We start from the raw sequence: 19,435 nt of genomic DNA, 5'->3' as shown, positions 1-19,435 counted from the left end.
ACTTGAAACCTTTAGGAAGAACACGAAGCCACAAACTGTCAGAAGCCCTTCCTTCCTCCTAGAATCTGATTTTTTTAAAATACAGAAATACGCAGTGCAGAAACTGGGGATGTCTGCCTGCAAGACCTGTGATGGCCTCTTCCTGCCCACTCCCCTGTCCCCCCAGCTTCTCCCAGATTTCTGGCTTGTCCTGGCTGTTGTGCAAAGGGCAGCGTTGAACAGCTTGCCTGCAGCCATCCTTTGGGGAAGTTGCTGGGTCCCCATTGAGCAGGAGGGCAATGCTGGTCCTCTTGGAGTTGCCATGTGGCTGAAGGGACCTCATGCCTCCTTCTCCCGCCCCAAATTCCCTTTTCTCCCCATCTCCTAAAGCTCCAGAGTCCTGGAGGGGGGAGAGAGCCCCGTTTTGGCGCTTTCCCAAGTCTGCCCAACTGGATGAGTGACTTTTGCCATTCCCAAATTGTCATGGAGACTCCCAATAAACACCAGAGCTTAACAAAGACCACATTATGCAGGGTTGGAGTAAGATCCCGGAAGAGCAGCTGTGAGCTGAGCTTAGTAGCTTCCTGTCTGCTGGCCCTGATTCCCACATGGCCCGTGTTTGGAGCTGTACAAATATTCCCACTATGCTTTAGGAAGCCTGTGTGTGAACGGGAGAAATTTGAGGTGTGGGGCAGCTGGAGAAGTCATAGACTTTCGGTCTAGTTGCAGGTGAGGGGGGAGGAGCAGGATAGGAGCTCCCAAACCTGTGCAGGATCAGGGACAACTTTTAGGGTGTGCGTTCGAAAGGGGTGCTGTCATTCAATGGGGAGAGGCTGAAAACCAGGCAGAACTGCCCAGGAGCCCTGCAAAGATTGCAGGATCGATTACATTTACTACAACCCACAGGGGTTGGTTCACCCCACCAATGTGAACGTGCAACAGCCACCCAACCGGAGTTGTCCATGAATGGCCACTGGTACTGCTCAGTGCAACTGACCAGGAAGTGGTCTCCTCTTTTATCTTGGTGTTTTGCTGTGAGGACACAAGATAATTCACTGCCTCCCAGGTTCCAGTTCTGCTTTGGCTTAGTCATGTTTGGGCACGCCTGGAGCCAGAAAGGCTGCATGAAAATCAGCCAATGGTGACAATCCACCCAGGACACCCCAGCGTGGAGGACTGGCTTGCTAGCCCCTGTTTTTATCTTTTGCATTTTGCCTGAAGAGGAGCCTGCTGCCTTGTAATGCAAGGCGTCTCCTGGGTTGGGGGGCTGGCCTAGAACTGGCAGAAACAGGGCAGGCTTTGGAGGCCAAACATAATTGGAAAGTCAGCTGGGAAGAAAACATAAGGGCTCATTTTTTGACGCAAAGGCTGTTTATCCCTAGGAATGTATCTCTGAGTATGATCAGAGTCCATTTCCACCAAGATTCTGCCCATGCATGGAAGGAAAATGGTGCACCTTCATCCCAGCCTTTTGGGTTTGCAGGATTCCCTCCGCACGCCTCTCTTTCCCATTCTCTTCTCCCCTGCTGGCGGGGACTGCCAGGGCCATAGCTGCTGGATTCTCTGCTCTGGACGTGATTGGCGCAATGGGCTGGCCTCAGAGCTGGGGGTCGAGGAGGCAGAGCCACAAAACTGCTGGGCGAGCCCCACCACCCTGGAAAAATCACACTGGAGTTGGGCACCCGAGCCAGGCGGCCAAGCAAAACAGGCTGGCCTGTGCAGAATGAACTTTCCAAAGAACTTGTGAGAGATAAACAAAGCCAGGTGCTGGCCGGGGGGAGGGAAGGGGGGCCCTTGTCCATCCGAGAGCACCCGTTGGGCATCTCTCCCTCCCTCCTCGACTGTCCAACCATCTGGATTGGCAGCAGCAGCTTGAACTGGCAGTGCCTTGATCTGTAAACCACAGATACCAGGCGGGAGCCCAGCGCCTTCGCAGGGCCAGCGGCTTCGGTTTTCCCACTGCGGCTTTCTTCCATTGTCTAAAACCATGTCCCCGCTAATGAAACTTTAAAGCCTTTTTTGAAAATGAAGGGTGTCTATAATTAATGGAGGAGGAGGGCACTGAGCTCAGGCGGCATTGCTGGCACCCAGATGTAGACCCTCCCCCTTTAGACTCAGTATTGGATTATTTTATTTTATTCCACTTGGAGGCCCCCCGTGCCGACCCACTCGGTAGCTCTTACTCAGAGCAGACGCGCATCGGCTTGTGCTGTCAGCTGCCGAATCTTGCCCTCCTTAAACCAAGGGGTCGTGGGCCATGGAACCACCTCAAAGGGGGCATCCGGAAGGCCATCCCAGGCGTTTCTGCATTCCGTAGCAGCCACCAGAGAAGGTGCCCCCGTTCCTGGGGAAGACCAAATATCCTTCTGTCGTGGTGGGAACATTAGGAACCCCGCCAGGGCTGTTTCTCCCCTGTTGCTGCCCTGGGAAAGGGGGTTTGGATATTCCACGCCCTGCTCTTCACTTCACTGTGCCGCCCTTGTTCATAACTGTCCTTCGGCTCTTAGTTCATGGCTGACCTGTTTAACTTTTCAAGAAATAAGTATTTCCCCCCCTGAGATAGCTATGCCACTACCTGTGCGAGTCTTAGCCTCACAGGTTGACATGTGTTTAGGGTAACTCATGCCTGGCAAAGTACGCAACCTTGCCTTGAGGTGTATCAACCTATTCAGATCAAACTTGCTCCCCTTCCACCTTACCAATATATCAGTAAGAGAAACTGATTCCAGAATCTTGCAGGTAAAGAGTCTATGGCAGTGTTTCTGAACCTCAGCAACTTTAAGATGTGTGGACTTCAACTCCCAGAATTCCCCCAGCCAGCATGCTGGCTGGGGGAATTCTGGGAGTTGAAGTCCACACATCTTAAAGTTGCTGAGGTTCAGAAACACTGGTCTAGGGACCGAAACAGTCGTTACGTGTAAAGTCATCAGTTATATGAGAGATTTTCAAAGGGGGACGGATGCCTCAGCATCAGCGTATAAGGTGTTTTGGGTTTTTTTCCAATAACTTTGGAAAGCAACGAGTTCTTAGCTCCCAAGTCTCAGCTTGGAAGTAAGTCACGCAGCGCTTGGCAAAATCATTGAAGGGTCAAGAAGGCTGGTGGAGCCAGCAGGACGTTTTCAGAAACCAAGAAATACTATGCAAAAAAAAAATTAAAAATGCAGATTTAATTACTTTGCACAGGCTTTTCTTGCAGTTCCTTTTTTTTTTTTAAAAGCACTTAGAGCTTTGGCCCTTCCTCCATAATGCGTTGAATTTCTCAGAGGCTTGATCGGCTTTTCCAGAATTCTGCCTGGTTACATTGAGTTGCTCCCAGGAAGTGGCAAATCGGTCCCCCACCCCACCCCAGTTGCAAACTTGAGGGTCCTGGAGCTCCCTCCCGAAAGGGTGTTTGGGTCTCTTGTAGGTGATGGGTGACCTCTTGTGGCTTTTCCCTTCAGGAAGAAGCGGCCATAGATGAGGGCCAATCAAAGCCCCAAGGAGGGACTGACGTTCTGGCCCGAGACTCTCCAAGGCGGCGGGCACAGTTGGCTGCTCGGCTCCGGGTAACAGCTCACGGGCTCTTGATGGCGGTTGGAAAAGTCTTGGCTCTTGTGTTGCTGGCGCTGGCAGGTAGGTGTCAAGGAATCAGTGGAAAGAAGATACCCCCGTTATGCATTTCAAAAGAAGCCCCTACTTTGGGTGTCTGTGCATAGTTGGAAGCCTTTAGGGCTTCTGGGTCACAGCTAGAAGTGGAGGAAAACCAGGTTCTGTCCAAAACATGACATACAAGAATATTGACCAGCGATTCCTTTTCCCATATTGCAGAACTCAGCCCTGGTCTCTTACCTTGTTAATTAGAAGCTTCTCATTTACATAGTACTTTATTTTATTGAGCCCTGGCAACAAAGAGAGAGCTCATTGCTAGCCCTACCCATCCCAGTTCAATAGGAAACAATGCCCCAGAACAGGAAACTCCTAATTAACTAAGGGTAACAGTTAATTAACATTTAATTAAAATGTAATTAACTTTTAGTTAACTTGAACATGAAGGAGACCGGAGCTCTTCTGTTGTAGAGAGAAGGCCGCTATCAGAAAGGAAAATTCTACTTCCGGGACGCTACAGAAGCATCTAATGCTGCTGCTTCCAGCTTGATGCCCAGTGATCTCTGATCCATCTGACTGGAAATGATGGAGTTGCTCTCCAGCCCAGCTGGGAGGCCTCAGGCTGGGGAGATCCCTGGGGATGGGGAACTGGAGCCTGTGACCACAGAAATGTTTTATGGCCTCATGAGCGTTCAGGCCCTGGTAAGAAGAGCTCATCAGACTGCAAGAGCAGAGAGAGCCAGCAGCTCCCATACTTTGCTTTTGGCACATCTGGAACATGGAGCTGAATCACTGTTCTGGCAGCTCTGACGTTGCTTCTCAAGAGTTTCCCAGACTCCTCCTGACATCAGCACGGAGTTCAACTCTCCTAGAGGTTAACTCTATATTTGTGGCTCCGAATTCGTCTTGAGAATATAAGGTTTGGATTGGCCGTAGGAGAGAAGCAGGGGTGAAGTGAAGCGCCTGTGCCAGTCAGTCAGAGCTGGCGGAGCTCCGAAGGCCTCGGCCACCCCAAAACCTTAGGGAACTACTGAGAAGATAATGGCACATTGGATCAGTGTGATATATTTACTGATGTTTCTTGCCTTAAAATAAAAGGTTCCAATCCTCATGATTTCTTCCTTGGCAGAGGTCCATTATGCCAAGGAGCCTCTAAACACCAGTAACCCTGCTTCTTCTTCTTCTCTGCATCCCAGGGATCACTTTGCCCTCGGCCTTCTCCAGTGTCTACTACCTGCTGTTTGTGGGCCTCAGCACCTGGTGGGCCTGCCACTTCTCCATCAGCCACCTGGCCTTCAACACTTTGTGTGTCATGGTTGATGTCTTTGCCGGGGGCCACCTCATTTGTCTGTATGGCTACCAGACCCCCTTCATGCAGAAAATCTTTCCGCCCACTGGCCTCTGGGCCCGGTAAGTGCTCTGGAAAGATACAACATTTGGTGGCCTGCGTTGTGCAGGTAGATGCTGGAGGTAGATGAACCATCCCCAGGATTTTGTGCCTGGAGGACTTCCCTGCAGATAGGGTGGAACTATAAATCAACGAGAGTCACCCACACTCTAATTCTTCATACATCCCTCTTAAAATGGTGGGGGGGGGAGGGAAGGGAATCTCCTCTTTATCACCCTATATGTTGATCTTCTAGGCCTGCAAGATGGCAAGTGGGGGATCTGAAGAGGTTTAGTTTTTCCCCACAAGCTAGAAGGCCCTCCCATGACCACATGCCAAGCAAAAGCTGGAGAGTGTTGGGATGTCCATCTGTGTGAAGTTCCCTCGTGATCCTGGTCCCATCTCTGACTGCAAGAAAGCAACTGGGCAGTCTGGACAAATCCAGCCTGCCCAGTTTTGTTTCTCCCACCAGTCCCTATGAAACCTGAGTGGCCAAGAGAACCTCCCTCAGTCAGTTTCACTTTCCTGGGGATGGGCAGTGTCCAGCTGTTGACGCTTCATGGTCCTGTGAGCAGCCTGACTCCAGGCACCTCCTAGGTAAATAGACAAGAGGCCCTTTCTCTTTGAAAAATGGCTGTAGGATCAAAACCAAGACCTGCTCTGAACCTCCTGGCCTTTTAGGTGAACAACTGCAGGTGTTTGCTATCTTTTTGGTTAACTTTCCAAGTTTCCCGTGAGAAAGTCCTTTCAGAGCGGGAGGGAGCTTCCCTTCCCGTCCTCTGCAACCTTAACTATGGATTCTGAGATTCAAACACCGTACCAGATTCAAACAGTGTGCCAGATCAAGACAGCTGGGAACTTCTGTATACCAGAACTGGTCTTGAGGAACACAGAGCGCATGGCCTGCAAAGGATAACTTGTTATTGTGAGGTCCTGAACATGTTCACTGACCTGCTCCTTGCTTTCTTTGCATGTTGAAGGCCCCAAGGTTTGGGTTCATGGCCTCTCCCATGAAAAAACATTTAGCTGGAAAGCAACTAGATGACTTTCAGTAATTTTATTTGCAATCAGGGTCTGAATGCTGCTTTTCTCAACCTCCCCTGTAGGTTATTTGGGTTGAAGGCCATTATCCTCCCCGTAGGCTGTAGCCAACCCAACGCGCTGCTGCTGGACGTCAGCCTCCCCTGGCCGGTCTATGTCAATCCAGGCATCCTCTTGCTGCTCTATTATGTTTTGGCTACCTTGGTGAAGCTCCGCAGGTTGCACTCCTATGAGCAGGTGAGCCTTGAGCAGCTCTTTTAAGCACGGCCACTTTCGGTGCCGTGATATCTTGGTTTTTGAAAACACGAGGAGCTGGCTGGCAACGGGCAACTCAGTGCAGAAGCAAGAAGTTCTTGGATGAGACCTAATCAGGGGAAGGAAGGGACAGGATCTGAGCAATTATACGGGTGGAGCTGAAAGCCTGAAAGCTTTACATGAGTGCTTAGCATCCCTTGGGTTGAGGTGGGCAGGTAGGTTAGGTGGGTGGGTGGGTGGGTGGATGGATGGATAAATATCCCTAACTCCAGGTCCCTAGCGAGCTGCTGTCCCTCACCTTGGTCCTCCCAGCTAAAATGCAGAGTGTTACTATGGTCCTGCCTTGCAAGATTCAAAGTATTCAAGGGTTGGGAGATTCTTGAGTGCAACTTCCTGCTTAGTGCAGGAACCCCAATGACTACACAGATCAATCCCAGCAGAACCTTCCAATCCAGACCTCGCTATTTAGGTCATTGTGCTCCATCAGGTCAGATGCCTTACAGGAGTGTTAGGGAATGAGGGGCATCAGTGCACTGGAAATCACAGGGCGTGAAACATTCTTCCTCTCATTCTTCCCTTTTAAAACATTAAAAAACAGAGAGATTCTGAGTCTTCAATCTCAGAGCTTCTGGAGCTGGAAAACCGGCCGAAGCACAAAGACCACCTGCCTGAAGATGCCAAGGTGAGAGGAGCGTGTGGTTTTTTTTCCAGCTGCCAGGTCCCCTTAGTCAGACAAGAGCGGTCAAGAGGGACGGAGGGCTGAGGCTGTGGGGTTTGATCCTGTGCAGAACCAACAAGGAAGCAACTGGCATGAAGAGCAGGCTGGGTCCACATGTGGAGCAGAAGGTGGTGGAAAGGACTGTACCATCTCGGCCTAAAGGCCCAGATCACAGTATAGCGCCCTTCAGATGGGAGACCGCCCAGGAGGGAGCAGACAGTTCTTGAAGATGGGTTGCTTTCAGATGAGCCGCTCCTGCGGACCGTGTCTCCTGATGCTTCCAGGCCCAAGTTCGGGCTGCTCTGGGGTGTTTGGTGTTTGCCCTGTGATTTTTCTCTCTCAACCCTGCTAATCCACTTCGTAAAACGTTTACAGCCAATGCTGATCCAGGAGACCGAGGCTTCTGGGGCAGACCCTGAGGACCACACGGTGCATGAACTTGAGGGAACCGATCACTCAGGTGAAGCATTGTATCATCAAGACAAGGAGGCTGCAGCAGGACCACCATTCAGTTGCTCTCCCCTGCCTGCCTATAAATCAGGACAGCTTGCGAGCTCTTCCCCCGCCCCAGTCCCTGCTCTTTTAGGGCCATGCAACCCCCAGTCTTCTGACTGGAACTGCCTAGCACAGGGTCAGTGAGCTGGAAGTTCCCACCAGCACCAGCACCACTTGACTTTCTACAGCAGTGTTTCTCAAACGTGGCAACTTTAAGACAGGTGGACTTCAATTCCCAGAATGCTGGGGATTCCCCATGCTGGCTGGGGAATTCTTGGAGTTGAAGTGCACCCATCTTAAAGTTTGAGAAACCCTGTTCTAGAGGCAGAGCCAGGCTCCTACAAGACCCCATCCCCCCTTTGAATAGCCTGGTCTGTTCAATCCTGGCTTCCAGTGAAGGGCAGAGATGACGCGCAAGGATGCCGTCAGAGTTAGGAGCTTCTGCAGTTGTGCAAGAAATCGAGATGAGCTCCAGCTGTGGCAAAAATAGCTCCTTTCAAGGGCTCGCAGATCTCTGGAAGGGCCTGCCTTGCAATTTAATCTATAACATTAAGTAGATCTCTCTGGTCTGGAGTCCTGAGTCCACACATTGCCCAAGCCACGGTTGGTGGGAAAAGCCAAGCTGAGCAAAATAAGCAGGACTTGATGATCTAATTCTTAGTTTGTTTTGCCTCCTATTTTAGCTGCTTCTTCCCTGGCACTGCTGTAGGCTGATCAGAGGGTTGGGTGGGGTTCAAAGCAAACCAGGAATAAGCAGGAAACGTTAAACCTGTCACTGACTAACACCAATTAATGGCTTGTATGTGGTCACTGTCAGACCCCAACCCACCCCCTACGTTATGACTCAGGGCAGCGGGTGGAGCCAGCCTGGGTCAACCATTGCATCGCCTTTGGAAGATCTAGATCTAATTGGTGCCAAGGACGGCAGCACAGCTGAATCTCTGGGGCTGGGGAGAAAAGTCCCAGAGTGGCATGAGAAGGGTGAATGAAGACAGTGATGTCCCAGAGATTGTCCTGAAAACCAACCTTGGATGCTGAGGACTGCAGAGGACCCTCACCCGGCATTACACTCTCCTAAAAGCCTGGGGGCTGGGGGTGTGGGCCAGTGATTTCTCCTCCTGGCTGAAAGGCAGCTCTGCAGGGATATTGGGGCCCTTGTTGCCTTTGCTGGGAGCCTGTTTACTTGGGCGTTGAAGGGTCTCTTTGTCCTGGTCTGCCACCTGTGGCTTCTTTTGACCCATCTGGGAGCAGAGTGGGAAACCAAGCAACAAAGTAGAGTTTTCTCCTATGGGAGGACAGGGTCAGCCTCATCTCTACTTTCCTTTGTGCCCTTTCTCTTCTGGGTTGTCCAGTCAAGCAAATGAATCATAAAAATGGGGTTCCATAGGTTTTCAGAGAAAGGGCCTGGCAAAGTTGCAGGAGACCATCTACAATAGATGTTACTGAAGTTGGGGATCTTGATTTTCAAAGGCTGTGATGCCGCTGCCCAGACTGGTAGCAATCCTTCATTATTTCTTACGTACCAGAGGCACTTGGCAGCTTGTTCTTGGAAAGAGGGGGATGTATATGGCAGCCCTTGCCCTCTGGGGTGGCACCGATTCCCTGGAGGAGCACTGGCTCTGCAGCCAAGTGGGTTTAACTCCAGCATCTCTCATTAAGAGGACTTAAGTAGCTGAGCTACAAGAGAAACTTGGGAAAGCCAGAGCTGGATTAGATAGCCCCATGGATGGCCTGGCTTAACCTAGAATAACTTTACTTAGGGGCTAGCCCCACAGAGTCTACCCCTTGCATTTCCAGCACTTGGGGAAAGATCTCTGTTTGCATGCAGTTGGTGGCCACGCCTGTTAGAGCTATTGAGGGCAGATCACTAGCAGCACTGATTGTCTTGGCACAAACCTTGGGGCTTTCACAGAAGGGCCTGGGGTCAAAGCTGTACCATTGCAAGCTGGGAAGGAGAACTAACCACGATCAGAGTGGGTACCCCTGTGGGAAGCAGAACAATGGCTGTAAAGCTGGTTCATCTGTGCTGGGAGACTCCCACCTTTCCCCCCGCTAACCTCCCCTCCCTGCCTCCCCCTCTTCGTATTTGGGGGGCTGGACCATGCTCTAAAAACCCCTTCTCTGCAGCCCTCCGGAAACAGGAGCATCACAAGGAGAAGCTGCAGATGCTTCATTCCTTGGGCCACATCATCATGAAGCAGAGCTACGTCTGTGCCCTCATCGCAATGATGGTAAGCAAGTTGGGGCACCCGGATGGGAAGCAGCAGAGGATGGCGTTGAGGGACAGGGCATTACCGGAAGCCAAGTTGCTAGTTAAAAAAGGACAAACTGAATAAATGCTGTGACAGTGTATACTTAATGATTCATGGTCTAAAAATGTTTTGAAGGGACACCACCCACAATCACATTGCCCTGTTTGCAGGCTCTGAAGTGGGCCAGCATTGGCCGCTCAGCTTCTTGATGAAACTCGTCCTGTTCTAGTATCACAGCTGGGCTCCTTGCAGGTCTAAGAGCAGATATAATGTGAAATAAGACCATCTTTTTATTAAGAGAGCTGTATGGTAATTAAGGTGCGGAAGGGAATGATGCTATGTAAATCCAGCTGAGTGAAAATTGTAACCTTCAAAGGCTAAGATCCATTTTTTGGAGGTGTGTGTTATATTTATATTCTGCTTTTCCTCCAGGAGATCAAGACAACCTTAGATATCCCTTGCACCTCCATTTTATTCCCCCAGCAATCTGTGAATAGGTTAGGTTGAGAGGGTGGTGGCCCAAGTCAGCCAGTGAGTTATCATGGCCAAAGATGGACTTGAACCTGAACCAACACATGAACCTCTGCTCCATGGGAGTAGGGAAAAACTGGGTCATGGGTGGCCGCCTGAGGTTTCATGCTCCTATTCCTGCCATCCCCATTAGATCTTTAAGACTGAGTAAGACTTTCTCCCAGCTCTGCCCACACATGGTTTTGCTTCAGATTTGAAGGGGAAAATGCGATTCGGAGGATGGGTGGGTGTACACAGAGCACCAGCTGGCAACACCTTGAAGCATTTTCCCAGGATCGTATGGCTGCCCCCTGACCTTGGGAAAAGCCACGGAAGATTTAAGGTGTTGCCAGCTGCATGCTCTGAATCGCATTCTCTCTTCAAACCCGAAGTGCCACACGTCCTTTGCCTCTTGCTTTCCAGTTAATGCAGCTCCTCAAGGGCGCAGATAATGAGCTGGGTCAGCCAAGTGCAGAATCATGCTAGACTTTCTCATTGAGAAGCACATCCGAGTCTGCTCACTCTGGTGCTTACTGTTCTTTCCAGGTGTGGAGCATCACCTACCACAGCTGGCTGACCTTTGTGCTGTTGCTGTGGGCGTGCCTCATCTGGATTGTGCGCAACAGGCACCACTTTGCCATGCTGTGCTCGCCCTTCATCCTTCTTTATGGCATCGCTCTCTGCAGCCTGCAGTATGTGTGGGGGATGGATCTGGAGCCCGAGCTGCCCACCAAGGTCGGCTTCATGCCCCTGGAGCAGCTGGGGCTGGTGCGGCCTCCGTACCCCTGCCTGTACCTGGGAGCTAAGGTAGAGTCAACACCTGAGCCAAGGTTGTCCTGTGCATACGTCTGCATTTGTTTAGATTCTTCTGTGCAAGTTTTAACTTACAGACCACCCTGCCCACTGGCATGTGGCACGCCTCCTTTAGCCCAGGGGTTCTGTTGGGATGCTCTGACCTCTGTTTCTCCACTCCCTTTTCCCTCACAGCTCCTTTATACCTTGACCTTTTGGCTTCTGGTGCGACAGTTTGTGAAGGAGAAGCTGCTGAAGAAGAAACCTCCTCCCACCCCCCTGATGGAAGTGACCGTTATAGAGGCTGGTGAGTACCGAGGCTCCAAAAACGTTGGGGTGAGAAGCCGGATCCAGTAAATAATAACCTATATTTTAACTTTTAAAAGTCTGTCCTTAGGTGGGACTTTAAGGGGCCCTCCATCCATTTTGCCCGTCAAATGGGTATCCAGCTGCATTTCTGCATTTGTGGGGATTATACTGGTGACCTCTTGGCAGCTTAACATTTGGACCTGCAAGGAATTCTGTCGGGCGATTTGTGAATCTTGTGTTAATTTGCACTGTAGAGAAGGATTGGCCTTCAGGGCTGTGCCTACCTAACCTTAGGGACTGAACAAGCCCTTGTTTGCTCAGCCATCATTTGTGGAATAAGCTACAATGGCCTGGGTTCACAAACTCACTAAGCTTAAACTCAGTGCATCGCCTTCCAGCTGTGCGTGATGGGTCAGCTGGGCTATAGCACTTTTTGCCAACACATGAATGAAGACTGGGTTCTGCCCTAGTGTCCAGGTCATTCTGAGCCCCACTTTTCTGCTCCCATCTTCTTTTCAGGGCCAGGCCCCAAGCATGATGTCCTGAAAGTCCTGGGGAGCTACGTGAAGGGCTTCTACGCAAAGTTCTGGATCTTAGTCTGTGCAGGCATGTTCATTGTGGTCAGCTTTGCTGGACGCCTGGTGGTCTACAAGATTGTCTACATGTTCCTCTTTCTCCTGTTCCTCACCCTCTTCCAGGTGATTGATTGACCTCAGGGCAGAGAAATGTCAGGCTTTTCAGAGTTTAAGGGGCTGATAACAACAAGGGTGGAAAGAAGGGGAAGGAAACAGAGAAAACTATCTACCTTTTGCCAGCATTCTCTCACCCTGATGACCTCCAGATGTGTCACAAGAGCAGTTCCTAGAGTTCACAGCCTTTGTGGCTTTGGAGCCAGACCTCTGGTCCATCTAAATCTCTAGCATTAGCTCTCTGGGAATTTGGGCAAAGGGGAATTTTCCCTATGCATGTCTACCTTACCTTTGAAACAAAGACACTGCAGATGGGTAGTGATCATGGTGGCTGTTCCAAGATACTTACCTAACCCTCTTGGTACCTCTTTACTTGAACCAGTACAACAGATTGGAGGGGGATGAAATAATCCTGCAGCGTGGAAATGACCGGGCCACTTTTCTCTACCCTCCCTGGCACCCAACCTTTTCTGTAGGTTTACTACGGTCTCTGGCGGAAACTCTTGAAGGCCTTCTGGTGGTTAGTGGTTGCTTACACCATGCTGGTTCTTATCGCTGTTTACACCTTCCAATTTGAGGACTTCCCCATGTACTGGAGGAACTTCACCCATTTGACCGACGAACAGTGAGTGGAGTCACAGCTTTGCAGCCCCAGGCCCCATTGATCTGTGGATGAAGGTTCCTTACCTGGTCCTGAAACCCTGGGATATGTTTAGGACAGGGGATAGATTGGGGTAGATCTCTTGTTGATTTGCAGTAGGTCAAAACAGCCTCCTCCTTCCCACATAGGCAATTGGGGCACTCAAGTCAACTTAAGAGATTTGAGTGAATTGGATGCTTGCAAATTGATTTGTCAATTCAGTAGATGTTTGCACATAGGTCAGATCCCTTCTGGTCCAAATCAATTCAGTTTGACCTAAAGATTCAGTCTGAAAATCCAAATTGAATGTGTCCAAATGAATTTGATGATATCATTTGACTTTGGGTAGGTTCTGATTCACGGGACATTGCATGGAATTGACTTTGTTGCTGAAGTTACCATTTTACATCCCACTGCATTTGATGGACCTTGAAGATAGAGTAGATTCTCCACTGTTCACTGCTCTAGATTCCCTCTAGCTGAAGCTAAATGAGTCTAAAAGTTGATGAAGAGAAAAAGAGGGGAGGTGTGGGGACAATGTACTCTAACTGGTGTTGAGGTCATGTTCTGGAATTAAGAAGGAAGAAAAGTGTTGTTTCTCCATTTTTCCCTGCATTTCACATGGATTGTCCTCCTCCATTGTAACTTTTCCAGGCTAAGGTTGTCCAGTCATTCAGGCTGCCTTCATTTACACCACTGCATCTTTTCCAGCTCCCTTGATCCCCTCCCACATTCCTTCCTTTCTCTTTGTCCAGACTGGGTGACCTCGGCCTGGAGCAGTTCAGTGTCTCAGAGCTCTTCTCCAGCATCTTCATCCCAGGCTTCTTCCTGCTGGCCTGTATCCTTCAGCTCCACTACTTCCATCGTTCATTCATGCGCATCACTGATCTGGAACGTGTCATCTCACCAGGGTATGTGTATTGTTTTCAGGTGGGTATGTCCCTGTCCCCAGAGTCAGCTTTTAATTAATTGCTAAGTTTCCCAGTGTTGCTGGTTGGAGGAGAAGGAAGTCTTGGCCACTGCCCAGATTTTATCTTTCCAGTCCCAGGGAGGCTTGCAACTCTAAGTCCTGCTGGCATTCTTCTTGATTTTAGGAAGGGAGAAATTAGTGGGAGCCATGTGCTGCTCCCTGCTGAAGGTGGCAAAGCAGAAGACGATGAGCCAGAAGATGACAGCGATGCCTCTTCTGAAGGTAAGAGGAGAACACTTAAGAAGATGATACCAAGGGGAGGCAAAGGGTCCATTTCTCCAGAAGGTACACCATCCAAGAAGAAAGCTAAGCTTGTTGAATATAAAATGGGCGTTTATTTTTTCATTGCTAAAGGTACCCCAGCAGTGCTTCCAGTTCTCTTTCATCACCAAGCTTCCCACCAAGATACAAAGAGAAATTATGCAGTTCCTCCCAAAATTATAACCCTCCTTTCCCACAACTGCTTTTGGAATTTTCCGTGGACTTCACAGCATGGCCAAAATGTGTCCATGGAGAAGGCAAAGCAGAGAAAATAAATGGGGATGGTTTGGAAGTTCCATGCATGCACTGATTTTCCTTCTAATGGAGAGTTATTTGTGTTCCAAGTTTACCTTACCTTTCCCTGGAGTCATCAGAGAAGTTGGGCAAAGCCTTCTAAAGAGCCAATAATCCATCAAGTCTGCATGTTCCCAGCTGTGCCTCCTTCTCCTTTCTCTCCTGCAGAGGGTGTGCCCAGCAAGTGGGGCCTAGTGCTGGAACGTCTCTTGGTGTTGGGGAAGAGGTTCTCGGACATTCTTGGCCACATCCAGGTCTTTGTCATGCGCCTGCTGGAGCTGCACATTTTGAAGTTGGTGGCTCTGTACATCATTTGGGTTGCTTTGCAGGAGGTGAGTCACAGGAGAATGACTGAACCTGGGATGGAAGTTGCTGAAGGCCAAGCGTATGGCTTGATTTAGGGGCAAAGCTACCCAGGTATCATTTGGCTTTTAAAATACTAGCTCAGAAAATCATGGGGTCAATAGGATATGGGAGATGCACATTGCAAAATGGTCCCTATCAGGAATTTAGCACCTGCGGTATTTTGTGCCCAAGGAAATCTCCAAGGGATCTCCGCACAAAGTGTGTTTTGGTCGTTGAACGGAGAGTAGCAAAGAAAGGCAAAATATGTGCTTTGGCCCAGGAAGGTTGTAATTGGTTGTGGGCAAAGGTGTGGGCCATGCAGAGCACCAGATCTCCCCTTGAGGCTGTGGGAGTCTTGCCTGGACACATCCTGAAGCATCAGGATAAGCTTCCAGCCCTTTCCTCCCCATAAGGGGCTTTGTTTTTAAAAAACAAAGGAAGGTTGGTCATCTTATCAGAACGCTGTCCCCCGGCCTCCCCTGCACAGCCCAGCGTTTCAGCTGTTGCACATCCTCTCTTCCTCTCCTCTCGCCTAGGTGTCGGTGATGAACTTCCTGCTGGTGGTGCTGTGGGCCTTTGCCGTGCCCTACAGCCGCTTCTGCCGCATGGCCTCTTGCCTCTCCACCATCTGGGCCTGCATCATCATTGTCTGCAAGATGCTGTACCAGTTGAAGATTGTCAACCCACAAGACTATGCCAATAACTGCAGCTTGGTAAATTGCCCCAACCTTAGACCCAGAAGTGTGTGTGTGTGGGAGGGAGGGAGGGTGTCTTCAGGCCTCAGGATGTGTGTGTGGGAAATGGAGTTCCAGAAATAGATGTGGAGGGGAACAAAAACTCGGGTCACGAGGGGAATAGGTTGAACAAATGCTGGCTGATGATCCAGTCAAGAGTTTACATTCTACCCTAACCTCCCTGGAAGAGTTGTAAATTCTTGTACTATAATACAATACAAAAGAAGATGTTATAATTCCTTCTTGCCCTCTAGCCTCTGCTCAACAGTACCAACCTCCAGCCAGAGGAGATCGGCAATTCTACCCTCTACCAAGGTCCCGTCGACCCAGCAAATTGGTTTGGTATCCGCAAGAGATACCCCAATCTGGGTTACATCCAGGTGCGTGGCAGCTGTTCTCTCCGAGCACGGCTCTCTTTCTGGCTTCCGTGGAGGGATTTGGGAAGGGGGGGCCAGAGCTCCATTTTGCCCCTGCTCAGTCACTTGAGGTTCTCCAGCCCAGCTGTGGAAATCTGGTCACCGCTGAGGTGACGGCTAACAACCTCCAGGCTGGTGTGCCCTTTTCTGTAAGTTAGTAGTGGCGAAGGCATAATTAGGTGTAGTTGTTGCAGAATGTGATAGGAGAACCTGGACATAAATGATCAAACTCCCTTGAAGGGAGGTTCAGACAGTTAAGTAGAAATGGGGAAAGGGCTACAGTTGTGTGACTGTTTTGAGATATTTTGGGAAGAGATTATACAGTGGGGCAAAAAAGTATTTAGTCAGCCACCAATTGTGCAGGTTCTCCCACTTAAAAAGATGAGAGAGGCCTGTAATTTTCATCATAGGTATACCTCAACTATGAGAGACAAAATGGGGGAAAAAATCCAGAAAATCACATTGTCTGATTTTTAAAGAATTTAAATCATTTAAATTTAAATCATGGTGGAAAATAAGTATTTGGTCAATATCAAAAGTTCATCTCAGTACTTTGTTATATATCCTTTGCTGGCAATGACAGAGGTCAAACGTTTTCTGTAAGTCTTCACAAGGTTTTCACACACTGTTGCTGGTATTTTGGCCCATTCCTCCATGCAGATCTCCTCTAGAGCAGTGATGTTTTGGGGCTGTCGCTGGGCAACACGGACTTTCAACTCCCTCCAAAGGTTTTCCATGGGGTTGAGATCTGGAGACTGGCTGGGCCACTCCAGGACCCTGAAATGCTTCTTAGGAAGCCACTCCTTCGTTGCCCGGGCAGTGTGTTTGGGATCATTGTCATGCTGAAAGACCCAGCCACGTTCCATCTTCAGTGCCCTTGCTGATGGAAGGAGGTGTTCACTCAAAATCTCATGATACATGGCCCCATTCATTCTTTCCTTTACACGGATCAGTCGTCCTGGTCCCTTTGCAGAAAAACAGCCCCAAAGCATGATGTTTCCACCCCCATGCTTCACAGTAGGTATGGTGTTCTTTGGATGCAACTCAGCATTCTCTCTCCTCCAAACACGAGTTCAGTTTAGACCAAAACATTCTACTTTGGTTTCATCTGACCATATGACATTCTCCCAATCCTCTTCTGGATCATCCAAATGCTCTCTAGCAAACTTCAGACGGGCCCAGACATGTACTGGCTTAAGCAGGGGGACATGTCTGGCACTGCAGGATTTGAGTCCCTGGCGGCATAGTGTGTTACTGATGGTAGCCTTTGTTACTTTGGTCCCAGCTCTCTGCAGGTCATTCACTAGGTCCCCCCATGTGGTTCTGGGATTTTTGCTCACCATTCTTGTGATCATTTTGACCCCACAGGGTGAGATCTTGCATGGAGCCCCAGATCGAGGGAGATTATCAGTGGTCTTGTATGTCTTCTCCCACAGTTGATCTCTTCACACCAAGCTGCTTGCCTATTGCAGATTCAGTCTTCCCAGCCTGGTGCAGGTCTACAATTTTGTTTCTGGTGTCCTTCGACAGCTCTTTGGTCTTGGCCATAGTGGAGTTTGGAGTGTGACTGTTTGAGGTTGTGGACAGGTGTCTTTTATACTGATAACAAGGTCCAACAGGTGCCATTACTACAGGTAACGAGTGGAGGACAGAGGAGCCTCTTAAAGAAGTAGTTACAGGTCTGTGAGAGCCAGACATCTTGCTTGTTTGTAGGTGACCAAATACTTATTTTCCACCATGATTTGCAAATAAATTATTCAAAAATCAGACAATGTGATTTTCTGGATTTTTTTCCCCATTTTGTCTCTCATAGTTGAGGTATACCTATGATAAAAATTACAGGCCTCTCTCATCTTTTTAAGTGGGAGAACTTGCACAATTGGTGGCTGACTAAATACTTTTTTGCCCCACTGTAGATAATCTTTGCCTGGAACCACATGGACGGAGCTAGAATGGTGATTCATTGCACTGTAACTTCCTCTTGGTGGGTCATTCCCCAACCAGTATTTATGTTTCAGCAGCATCTCTTTTGGAAAGAGAGCAATGGATGCTACTTTCTGGAAAATTTAGGCTTATCTCTGTGACCAAAATATTTATTTTATGATGTATAAGCATATCTAAAACAATGAGAAATCCATTCTGAGGTTAGAGGGGGAGAGAGAATGCACCATTGGAGCCAAGGACCTTCTCTTTTTGCCCTTGTTACCTGGAATTTGGAGTCCCTTCTAGGCACCATGATCCTTTCAGCAACATTTCTCAATCAGGCACAGTCTAGAGAGATTGGTTTACCTCACTTATCATCACCAGCCAGCCCGATGGAAGTGGAAGTCCAGCACATCTGGAGGGGGACCTGTTTGGTACAAAGGCTAGTTGGTCTCTTTTTCCTGTTCTTGTTGCTTTGCTCATCTCTTTCTTCTTCCTCTTCAGAACCATCTGCAAGTTCTGGTCCTGCTGGTTTTTGAAGCTGTTGTGTATCGATGCCAGGAATACTATCGCAAGCAACACCAGCTGGTACCTCCACTCACCCAGACCGTCTTTGAGGATGCAACACGCCAGAACCTAGATAAAGGCTTGCTGAACTGCATCAAGTACTTCATCAACTACTTCTTCTACAAGTTTGGCCTTGAGGTGAGTTGGACCCTGCTGGCCGGGGTAGGGAGAAGATGCTACCTAAGTTGTGTACATTGGAAAAGTCATGGTCATGACCACCATTGTGACTTTTATGCCCCTCCCCCCTCCATTGTATTTTCTGGGCATTCTCTGGTCATCACAATAGGAGGTGCAGGAACATTTTTTGAGAGGGGCCCCTGCAAGTAAACATATTTCTCAGGAGGCGACAAGTGGATGGCCCTTTTCTGCATTTCTTTATGTTTTATCCCTGCTTTTCCTTTGGGGTACTCAAAGTGTTCATCTCTCCCCAGCTGTGGAAATCCAGTAAAGCAGAGGGGAAGCCAAGGGGATATAAGGCTTGAAATGTCAAATTGGAACTTGTGGGACCTGGCTTCAAATTCCTCTTTGGCCCTGTTGCTCTCAGAGTGACTTTGGACCAGCCTTATCCACCCCACAGGGTGCTGGTGGTTATGATGAGGAGAAAATGAAGGCAGATTCCCCACTCAGGATAAAAATGCAGTAATAAGTTTTTAAAAAGGGGTGTGGTGTTTGGTGAAGAGAAGGAGAAGCTTCTTAAGCCTTGGAAACAGTCCTTGATGTAGAGTAGAGATTTCTCACCCATCTCCCAAGATGCCACCAGACCAAAATTCTCCAGTGCACCCTCTTCCCTGGCTTGTTTTCCTTCGCTTTCCCCAGATTTGCTTTCTAGTGACGGTGAACGTGATTGGCCAGCGCATGAACTTCATGGTGATCTTCCATGGGTGCTGGTTGGTTGTCATCCTGACACGGAGGCGGCGTCAGGCCATTGCCAAGCTCTGGCCCAAGTACTGTCTCTTCCTAGCTCTCTTCCTCATCTTCCAGTATCTTCTCTGCGTTGGGATTCCTCCAGTTCTCTGCACTGGTAAGACTCCGGCCTAGGGAGCCAGCCAAGTGTTGCCGTTGGTCTTCCTTTCCAATTTGAATGAGCGGCTGGGCATCCTCTCCGCTCCTCCACTCCTCAGTTCCCACGGGGCCATCGATGGAGCTCATAAAATGCACAGAAAGCAATTATTTGCATAGCAAACAACAAAGAAGGCAACCACAGTTGTTATACCTAGTGCCGTTCTGATCCTCGCACCACAAGGACATTGTTTAACCAGAATAAGGTCATCCG

The 19,435-nt window shown here is 49.3% G+C and overlaps 1 protein-coding gene across 2 annotated transcripts in view; it reads left to right on the top strand.

Moving 5' to 3' along the window:
* The window catches only part of PIEZO1 (piezo type mechanosensitive ion channel component 1 (Er blood group)), a 77,137-nt gene that overhangs the window by 36,817 nt on the left and 20,885 nt on the right, over positions 1-19,435 (top strand). For both annotated transcript variants that reach the window (XM_088136223.1, XM_088136222.1), the window contains exons 6-22: positions 3,420-3,591; positions 4,761-4,974; positions 6,058-6,229; positions 6,846-6,929; positions 7,341-7,425; positions 9,588-9,691; positions 10,769-11,029; positions 11,210-11,321; positions 11,843-12,021; positions 12,489-12,637; positions 13,408-13,563; positions 13,747-13,844; positions 14,346-14,509; positions 15,059-15,235; positions 15,511-15,636; positions 18,100-18,300; positions 18,979-19,183. In XM_088136223.1, the coding sequence (XP_087992349.1) occupies positions 3,420-3,591; positions 4,761-4,974; positions 6,058-6,229; positions 6,846-6,929; positions 7,341-7,425; positions 9,588-9,691; positions 10,769-11,029; positions 11,210-11,321; positions 11,843-12,021; positions 12,489-12,637; positions 13,408-13,563; positions 13,747-13,844; positions 14,346-14,509; positions 15,059-15,235; positions 15,511-15,636; positions 18,100-18,300; positions 18,979-19,183 (2,659 nt within the window). The remainder of the gene's footprint in view (positions 1-3,419; positions 3,592-4,760; positions 4,975-6,057; positions 6,230-6,845; positions 6,930-7,340; positions 7,426-9,587; positions 9,692-10,768; positions 11,030-11,209; positions 11,322-11,842; positions 12,022-12,488; positions 12,638-13,407; positions 13,564-13,746; positions 13,845-14,345; positions 14,510-15,058; positions 15,236-15,510; positions 15,637-18,099; positions 18,301-18,978; positions 19,184-19,435) is intronic.

Source organism: Python bivittatus, unplaced genomic scaffold (genome assembly GCF_059951505.1).
Source record: "Python bivittatus isolate LINGU-HERP-01145 unplaced genomic scaffold, Pbiv_v1 ctg000190_np1212, whole genome shotgun sequence".
Lineage (NCBI taxonomy): Eukaryota > Metazoa > Chordata > Lepidosauria > Squamata > Pythonidae > Python > Python bivittatus.
Note: the sequence above shows the minus strand (reverse complement) of the source record. Positions and strands in the feature narration are given on the sequence as shown.